We start from the raw sequence: 9,882 nt of genomic DNA, 5'->3' as shown, positions 1-9,882 counted from the left end.
CACTAGACATGGTTGAGCACCCACCTATAATCCTAGAACTTTGGGAGGCTGATACAGGAGGATCATTGCAAATTCTAAGACAATTTGATCTAATAGTAAATTCCAGGCTAGTCCAGGTGACTGAGTGAGATCTTGCCTCAAACGAATTAAGAGTCTAGATAGAATAAATGAATGGAGTCAGTTTGCTATGTATGTCTAAGGCACCAAGTGCCCTATAAGGTACAATGGAGGGTGTAAAACAGGCATATAGACATAGAGCTTCAGCCTACCGTGGGCCCAGGATGCTGGAGGCCAGTCAGAGGCTCAGGCCTTTGCTTTCACCTTTCTCGGCCTAGCTCATTCACATTGGTGCTCCTTAAGTGATGATTTAACCCCCGTGGGAATACACTTGTGTGGACAAACTCATTCATGAAATTTTCAGGTATGAGGAGGTTGGGGTGCAGTGTGTGTGTGTGTGTGTGTGTGTGTGTGTGTGTACGTGTGTGTGCATGTGCAGTGTGAGGTACATTAGAGACTGTAGAGGCCAGGGGTCAGTTTCCCTCAGACACCATCTACAGGGTCTCTGCCTGGGACCTGGGTCTTGAGGATTAGGCCAGGCTGTCTGGCTTCCACCTGTCTCCACCTCCTACAGCCCCCAGCACTGGGATTACAAGCACATGCCACCGTGCATGGCTTTTTTGCTTTTAAATGGGTTCTAAAGATTGAGGCTCAGGTCCCCATATTTGTGTGATATGTGCTTTACTCACTGAGCCATCTTCCCATCCCTTGCTGGAAAGATTTCTCATTCTATCAGTTCCTCTGCCCATCGTCTTTCATCTTTGACTAATCTGGCCTAGCAATGATGGCAGACGCTTTTCATCCTAGCTCTCAGGAGGCAGCGGCAGGTGGATCTCTTGAGTTCCAGGCCAGCCTAGTGTACAGAGTGAGTTCCAGAATAGCCGGGCTACATGGAGAGACCCTGACTCACAAGGGAAAAAAAAAGACCAATTTGTTGTCTAAGTTTGGCTTGATTTAAAAAAAAAAAAAACAAACCAAAAACAACTTAATGTGTATGGATGTTTTGCTTGTATGTCTGTCTGTGCAGGATGTGCATGCGTGCCTGATGCCTGTGGAGGTCAGGAGAGTCTCCTGGAGCTGGAGTTACAGACAGTTGTGAGTTGTCCTGTGGTGCTGGAAATACAATCCTGGTCCTCTGGAGAATCAGCCAGTGCTCTTAACCTCTTGAGCCATCTCTCCAGCCCACTAAATTAGCTCATTTATATGGCTTCAATAATATGAACAATTTACTGAATAGTTACCGTTGTTCACTACAACCTAATTAGAAATGTGCTATTATTTTTACCTTTTCCAAATTTTAATAGTTAGGAAAATTGGAGCCAGGCAATGTTAGTAACTCGCCAGAAGTCATACAGCTAGAAAAATGCAGAGCCAAGGTTTAGAACTGAGGTCTATAGGGACTGAGTGGTCTCTTAACTATACTTTTTTCCTCTAGTTTGAAGACAATCCAGTGTTTGCCAGGCTCCTACCAGACCCCTGGCGCTGGGCCTAATCATTTAATAGCACACCTGATTAAAGACTTTAAGAACATATTTACATTTCCTTGCCAAGAGAATGGTAACATTAATATAGTTGATCCCTTTGCCAGAGTAGTTCTAAATAAACAGATATTAACAAAAGGCCGCCCACTAGGTTTGCAGCAGCAAGGTCCGTGGTAAGGGAACTTTAAACTGACACATTTAGATACTTTGCTCTAGCCTACCTAGTCCACTCAATCCTCAGTGGTTTCTGGTTTATCTTATCCTTGAAAGAAAACATCTCCAGCACTCTTGATCCCTTTCCTCTTCTAACTCGAACATTCTGGAACATGGGGATCTCAGGAGCACCTTTGGCCAATTCAGATCAAATAAGACAGTCCCCAACCCCCTTCACTGCCAGTTGGAGCAAGAGTTAAGCATTCCCCATTCGCCTGGTATTGCTGTCTAAAGAGAATAACCCACTTCCTATGTCGAGTGTAGCTTTTCCACAGTCCCTTGATGCATGCATACCAAGATGGGTGTGTAGCCCTGTAGGTATCCCGTTCAGAGGCAAACCTGGTCTGTAGAAACCACTCTCTGAAATCCAGGAATAAATTCTTGGTTATTTTCAGACAAAGACAGAGGTAGGAGTTTGTAGAAACGAGCTAGGAAGGAGCTTAAAATACTTCACATTCCAGAAACTCCCTCCCCTTCCCCCACGAAGGAGGCTTATTCCCACTCCTTTCTCAGCCAGCTTGACTCAGAGCTAGCAGCTGGTACTGTGTGTGAGTTTAGACAATGGCTTTGCTGCCTCGGAGCTTGCCACTTATCTGCAAAAAGGGGCCGCCACTGCCCTCTGCTCTCTGGGTTACTGTAAAGATGTAGATATGCAAAGAAGCCAGCTTCTGAGGACTTTCCCCTGGGTCCTTACTGTAATTCTAGGAATGTCAAGGGATGGTGGTGGTAGTGTCATCCTACAAATCAGTCTCTTGACAAATGGCCTCAGAATAGCAGTAACTCAAAGGTCCTGGGTTCTATTCCTAGCATTATCAAATACACCAAAATAAATAAAGACGTTATTGGGAGTTTTAATTTTATCTTTTCTTGTGTGCATTGGTTGTTTCTCCTGCATGTATATCTGAGAGGATGTCAGGTCCCCGGAACTGGACAGCTGTGAGTTGCCATATTGGTGCTGGGAACTGAACCCAGGTCCACTGGAAGAGGACCACCTGAGCCATCGCTCCAGTCCCAGAGTTTTAAGAAAAGCAGTCTTTGCTAGGTGTGAGGGCATATGCCTGTAACCCCAACACTCTAGAGGTGGAGGGGCTGGGCATCTGGAGTTCAAGGTCATACACAGTGAATCCAAGACCAGAGTAGGCTATAGCGATCCTGTTTCAAAACAACAACAACAACAACAAAAGTCCAGGAAAGAAAGAAAAAAAAAAGAAGGAAAATGTTCCAGCAATTCTAGTCTGTCTCATAAACCATCTTGGATCTGGAGAGGTGGCTCAATGATTAAGAGCACTGGCTGCTCTTTTTCCAGAGGACCTGAAATCAGTTCCCACCCAGTACCACATGGCTGCTCACAATCGTCTGTGACTTCAGTTCCTGGGTGTCTGAAGCTGTCTGTGGCTACTGTGGGCCCAGACACACATGTGGTATAGACCATACATGCAGGCAAATATCCGTACATAAAAAAATAAGTACAACCTTAAAAATTAAAAAGAAAGAAAAGTTTTCTGAAATATCTTCTTAGGTTCTAGGTGTGTGGCATGGAGGCAGTTGGTCCAGAGAGAGGCAGCTGGAGGGAAAGTTTACTTAATAAAAGATCAGGCTTGTAGACGTGACTTTCCTAAACGATTTTGGGCAAGAAAGCAGACTGAGCCCCGGTACAATATGGCAGCTACTGCTCACTTACCATGCTCTGGTAAAGAACACCAGGGCAAGCTGAAGAGTTAAGAGCTTTTTTATTTGTTTCTGATGGTGCTTGAGATTGAACTCAGAGATTTGCACATTCGTGGCAAGTACTCCACTATTGGGCTTCTATCCCAAAGCCCCAAGAGAAGCTTCTTGACCCTATTCAGGCTCTGCAGGCATCTAGGCATTAGGCAGGCAATAAGACCCCACGTGTAAGGGAGAATTAGTGGAGATCCAAACAGCTTTCTCTAGCCCTGATGCTCATGGCCTTTTGAACGGCAACTGTTTCCTTTCCCCAGAGGGCATGTTTGGAGTAAAACTAGCCAACCCAGTCCACAGATGTTGCAGTGTGGCGGGCTGATCATGAAACATTTGTTCCACTTTCTCCCCAGAAAGGGCCAGGCTACTTCATAACTGTAACTTTGCTACTGTTATGAATCATAATGTAAATGCCCAATATGCAAGATTATCGGACATGTGACCCCTGTGAGAGGTTCCTTCCACCCCTAAAGGGGTCACAACCTCACTGGCTTCATTTGTAGCCCTGGCAAAGTGGGGTTGGCTCAATCCACTGTGAGGTAATGAGCAATGCTCCATGTGAAAGAGTCACTGAAAATCCTCGCACCTTACATTTACACCAAATTAATCAGAGAACCGCAGAGAGTCTGATTCTTCCTTTCGTTAATTGAGGGAGAAAAAAAAAAAGCCCAAAAAATCATTACACTGAAAATCCTTCGAGAATTGTTTTAAAAATCATCCTACACATGGTCTTAAGAGGCTGGTGTCTCGTGGCACCCTTTAGTCCTAGTTCAAAAGGCAGAAGCAGCCATACTCTTTCTGAGTTCAAGACCAGCCTGGTCTATACAGGCCAACCAAGGCTATCTAATAAAACTTTGTCTCAAAAGACCGAAACAAGCTGGATCATGCCTATAATCTCAGCACATGGGAAGCAAGATCTCTGTGAGTTCTAGGCTAGCTTGGTCTATGAGTTCCAGTACAGGGTATGTAAGGAGACTTTGTCTCAAAACAAATACCCTACCCCCCAACCCCCCAAAAAAAGACCAAAACCAAACAAAACAAGAACTTCATAAGAACAGCCCCCATGTAAGGAGCTGTATGTTTTAGGGAGTGATCCAAAGTCTACAACTTTACTTGAAACCTGAAACAAACATACAAACAAACAAAAAACCACCCAAACCCCCAGTGAAAGAGTTACCCTCATCTCACAGATAAAGCATCGAGGACTCAGAAAGGCAAAGATAAAAGGTCACAGAAGTGGTAGAGCTGGGATTTCAAGCCTTGTAACTTACAATTCAGCGCTCTGCAATTCACTAGAGAATTTTGTTCTCACAGAGTACTAAGCCCACAGGACATTGTTTAGACATGTCTGAAAGGGCATTCAGGGACCCAGAGTGGAATGACCAGGTTAGCAACACAGTAGAAAAATGCAGCCACCCAGCTTGCTTGTGCTTACTCCAAAGTAAGTTTTCTCTGGTTCAGGAAGACTCAGATGGCATATGTTACCCCCACTCTGATATTTTTGAGAAATCTTTTATTAGAAGATGTCCCAGAAGGCAACAGTTTAAAATCAAGCAATTAATGATTACAACTAAATACAAAATCTCAGGTAAACTTGCCTTTCAAAATAAACCAGACCCTTGCAACAGGTTTTTTTTTGTTTTTTTTTTTCATATACAAAAACAGTTAACACCACTTTGCAAAAAAGCATACAAAAATACAGTATTAAAAAAACAAAAACAAAAACAAAAGATGCCTACAGCATATAACCCAGCAGCAGCTTATAAAACACAAGCCATTCAGATGAGACTTTAGCCTGTTCACCACTTGTCCTCCCAAGATAGTTCCAGGAGTCCCTTGGTGCCTAGAAGTCCTGCCCCAACAGGTACAACAGCTACTTCCAAATCTTCCTCTAGGACTCGAGGCCAGGAAGCAATTGGAGGCCATCATGGTTGGGAGCCAATTTGGAAGTGGTAGCTGGTTTTGGAGAACCACAGGTTGCTACTGTCTGTCTGTCCCGCACACTGTTCCCCTACTTCCAAGCCCAGGGCCAGCAAGAAGGGATCTACCTTCCTGGGTAGAGTTCTGGAAAGACTGATTCTTCTTTCAGGCAAAGCTTAGGATCTCCTGAAGATGCTCACATGACTGCTGCTAGCTCGGGTGACTTTCCTAGATGGAGGGCTGCACTTAGATTCCACTGGGAGCTGCAGAACACAGCTGGAGCAAACTCTCCTAGTTGGCTGAGTAGCGCTGCTAGAGGCACCCTGACAACCCACCGGGAAGTACGTGGACCTGCTGGGGCCATCAGGTGAATCCAAGTGGCTCCCCTCTGAATCTCTCTGTAAGGCCCAGATTCAGGGGTGGTGGGGTGTGGGGGGAAGGATGTGACTCAGGCTAGCAGAGAACCAGGATGGTGGCTGCAGAGCCAGCAAACTCACTCAAGTTGCTGGAGAAGGACAGATTTGCACTGTTGTAGCAGAATGTAGACAAGAGTCATGATCTGACAAGAGAGACAGGTGGGAAGGAGAAAGCCATAGGGTTCATCCTTCAGAGGCACCTTATATCTGCCTTGAGAAAAGATTCCAAGCTGGGCCTCAAATAGCCCTGCAGAAAACCTGGGATATTGATCATGAGTCAGGATGCCAAGCCTTCTCCAGGCCCTGGGCTGCGACCCATTTCCCTATGTCCCGGGGAAATATTTCTGGTCTGTGTGAAAGGGGTGCTGTGGTGGTCATTGCATAACAAAGGCAGGAAGAAACAAAAAGGTCCCTTGTGAGGATAGAAAGGTCCCTCTCGGAGAAGGCCCAGAGAGCTCTGAGACAAAGACTACAGGCCAAGCCCTTTCTCAAAGTCATAGCATTGAGAGTGGAGGGAAGGGTGTGGCCTACCATCCTAATCTAGTTTAAAGGTTTCCACTCCTCAGCTACTGTAAAGTGTCTGACAGTGAGGTAATGCTCCGTGCGAGCTTGTCTTCACCCCGGACAGCTCGCTTGTCTCCTGGAAAACAGAGCCCTGGGGACAGTATCCAGGTCCAGCTGTCCTCCTCAGATCATCCCCAGAGACAGCAGTGAGAGCAGCATCCTTTCCTAGCCTAAAGCTCCAGCACAGTGTGAGATTTCACGTAGGCTGCAGCCCCGACGGAGTCCACCACCTGTTGCATAGCATCTGTCAGCCTTTCTGTCAGGAGCTAGTGAGCTAAGCAGACCCCCAAATCTCTCAGTAGCTGCCTGCTGAGAAGCCATAGGCGCCAGAGAAGGACAGCATTCCCATGAGTCAGGGAAGAGGGAGAATTGGGTTTCGAGGTTACCAAGAATGCAAGCCCTTATTGTGTGAGCGCCGGCTGCAATGCATTCTGGGATCTACTGTCCAGACTGCCCTGCTGTAACCAAAATGTGCAAATTACTAAACGGGGGGTGGGGTGTGGGGGGGAGGGAGAGAGAGAGAGAAAGAGAGAGAGGTTAAAAACTCGTGTGAAGTCAGGCGTTTTGGTCGGTTAGTAGCCACTGAGGTACGCGATTCTCTTCTGCAGTTGCTGTTGCCGACATCGGAGCTGCCTTTTCTCCGTAGCCATTTTCTTTTCAGCCCCCACCAAAGCCTGCAAGTATTCTAACGCCTTGCTTAGGATCACGACTTTGGGGGCCTTAGAGCAGCTGGCCAGGGTGGGAACCTGGTCCCGCAGGGCTAGGAACCGGGAGCGGAGGTCATTCCTCCTTTTTCGTTCCAAGAAGTTATGGTTCTTTCTCTTGGTCACGTCCTCAGTATCAGAACTGACAGGTTTGGGGTGGCAGGACTGGGGAGCCTCACTTTCTACAAGTGGGGGGCTCACAATCTCGTCCTCCTCCTCCTCTTCCTCTTCCTCCTCTTTCTCCTTGGGAACTTCTATCTCCGGAGTCTCTTCCTGGGGACCTGGCTCAGGATCCCCCTCTTGAGAGCAACTTTCTGGAGGAAAACGGGCAGCATAGTTATGCTGCTGTTGGTGGATAGAGATGTGGAAGTGTTTCATGCAGGGGTCCAGGGGGTCTGCTCGCACGGTGATGGTGACAGGCTTTCGGATGTCCAGAGATCGCCTCTTCTCCACTGTCACCACGTCAATCTCTTCGCCTTCTGTCCAAGAAGAGATATGAAGAGAGGGAATAAACCCCATGAGGAACACACACACACACACACACACACACACCCTACAGTCCTAATTCTCAGTGTCTCAGCTTGTGAGAGCAGATGACACATCCATGTTTTAGATATCACCAAACTGAAATGAGGAGAGACAGCCAAACCATTGATACCAGAGAAATACCATAGTGAGGGGGAAATAAACAAGGAAAATAGTCTCCAGTTTCCTATGGCACAACAAGGCTTGGATAAGAACAAAAGGTAGACCCAAGCCAACAGCCCCCAGTCTGTACAGGCTCTCTCCTCCCCCACTGAGGGGGATGGAGAGAAAGAGCTACCGGCCTGGGACAAAGTTTAGCTATAGAGATCTTCCCCATTCGGGCTCTTTCATGCCCCATCAGAATTGTAAATGAGGGGTCTGTGGGCAGAGTTGCCCTTTGTTCCTACCCAGCACAGCCTGCGCTAGGGGATTGTTACTTTTCACAAGTTATAAATCCTATTATTCCCCCACCTCTCTATTCTGCCATCCTTTCAGCTGAAGAGGCAGAGAAGGGAGGGCTACAACCGGTTCTCTACAGCCACCGTGGGGAGGGGAAGGGTTTCCCTCAGGAGCATTTTGTTTCTGGGTTCAATGGGTTTCTAAAGCCATCCATCATTTATAGGTCATCTGCCCCACCCCCACCTCTGGACCAGAAGAGGGTCGTATTTATAATCACAGGTCACGAGAGCCTCAGGAACTTTGCAAATGTACAAGCGACCATTTCCCAAAGAGCTGCATCAGAGGTGGAGAAGGAGCAGTAGACTGACCCAGATACAAAGGCCAACATGCCAGGGACTCGGATACACCAAGAAGTGTCCCTACCATTCCCTGGCTGGAAGGTCTGTGAGATGAAGCCAATCTGATCAGGCAATTAGAGACAGACCCTCCCGCTCCCCACATCTTGTAATCCTCAACACAGAAGGCCACCTTTAAAGCATTCTGGCCCGCAACAGAAGAGCTCCAGTTCTCTGCCTCTTTTGCATATCAGGAGGCCTGAGCCCCTTTGTCAGGAAGGTTTCCATTGTGTGGACAATCGCATTATTTCTCCATTAATAAAACCTGACCATTCAGCCCCCTGGCCTCAAAGCCTATGATTGGCTGCCTAAGCAGTGTTTGGAATGCTGTTTTCCCCAGCCCCTAATCCCTATTGGTTGAGCTGTGCCGTCAGTCACACTCCCCACCCCACCCCCTCATTGTTTGCAATCTGTTGCATTTTGTTCTAGGCCATGTGGCCAGAGAGTGAACCAGGAGCCCACAAACAGGTTCAGGTTAAAGGGCAGGTCAGAAAATGATTCAAGTTTCTGTACATCCCAAACCTTTAATTTTCATTGTTTAATCTCCCCGCACAGAAGGCTGTATCTAAGGAAGGTATCACTTAAGACACCATTCTCCTTCGCAGAAAGTAGTATCAGATTCTACAAGATAAGGGATGTCCTCATCTGGACAACCAAGTTCGTTCCTCTTCATTTTCAAAAGAAGAAATGGAGGCCCAGATCAGCTCCATCCCCTGTTATTTTTATGATGGTCTGGATTGCAAATTAAGATCTCCAAACTTCCAAAATGATGATCTCACTACTCTAACAGCCCTTAAAGAGCCGAATCTTTATTAGTTTCTTGATTTCAAGATTCCTGTTTGAGCCATTAGACAGACATGAGTTCCTGTTGCAGGTTAATAACGACCTTAACACAATGCATCGAAGAAAAAGAGACTTTTAATTTTGTTCTCATTTCCCTCCATATGTGTACAACAACTTCCACATCCAATCCCCCAGTTTCCTCTCAAAAGCCCATTATTCTTGATCGCTGAGTGACTTTTCTCTGTCTGTGGCCAAAGCCCCCTGCTGCACCTGCGATACCTGCAATAGCATCCTTTCCTGTACTTCTAATGAGTGGGGGGCTCAGAGACTGGGGAAGAGCAAGGTGGTCTGCTCTCAGTGAATTCTGCTCTCCATCAGGATGGAGGGAGGCCTGGGGCACTATGACCATTGCCTCAATACCAGGTCTTCTTCTAGAGATGGAACCGAGTAGGAATGTTGAATGTGGAGGAGCAGCCGAAGCCCACAGATGTTTTGGGAGGGAGATTGGACACCGTCCTAAAGCCAAAGCAACAGGCATCCTGTAGCTCTTATCAAATAAGCTATGAGGAAGACCCTCTAAACATCCAGAAGTGGAAGAGGGTTGAGAAAAAAAAAAAGGCGGCTAGACAGTAGGAGGCTGAGGCTCACTTTACTGCTTTCCTGTCTCTAAGCCTCAGTTTTCCCATCTGTTAAGAGGAGCGTTTAT

General features: G+C 46.8%; 1 protein-coding gene across 3 annotated transcripts in view; it reads right to left on the bottom strand.

The window, feature by feature from the left end:
* Positions 1-4,963: 4,963 nt before the first annotated feature.
* The window catches only part of Mycl (MYCL proto-oncogene, bHLH transcription factor), a 6,905-nt gene continuing 1,986 nt past the window's right edge, over positions 4,964-9,882 (bottom strand). For all 3 annotated transcript variants that reach the window (XM_031378537.1, XM_031378535.1, XM_031378536.1), the window contains one exon: positions 4,964-7,553. In XM_031378537.1, coding sequence (XP_031234397.1) covers positions 6,943-7,553 — 611 coding nt within the window. In that variant the 3' untranslated portion in view covers positions 4,964-6,942. The remainder of the gene's footprint in view (positions 7,554-9,882) is intronic.

Source organism: Mastomys coucha, unplaced genomic scaffold (genome assembly GCF_008632895.1).
Source record: "Mastomys coucha isolate ucsf_1 unplaced genomic scaffold, UCSF_Mcou_1 pScaffold18, whole genome shotgun sequence".
In the NCBI taxonomy this organism is placed as follows: Eukaryota; Metazoa; Chordata; class Mammalia; order Rodentia; family Muridae; genus Mastomys; species Mastomys coucha.
This window is presented reverse-complemented; position numbering and strand designations above follow the sequence as displayed.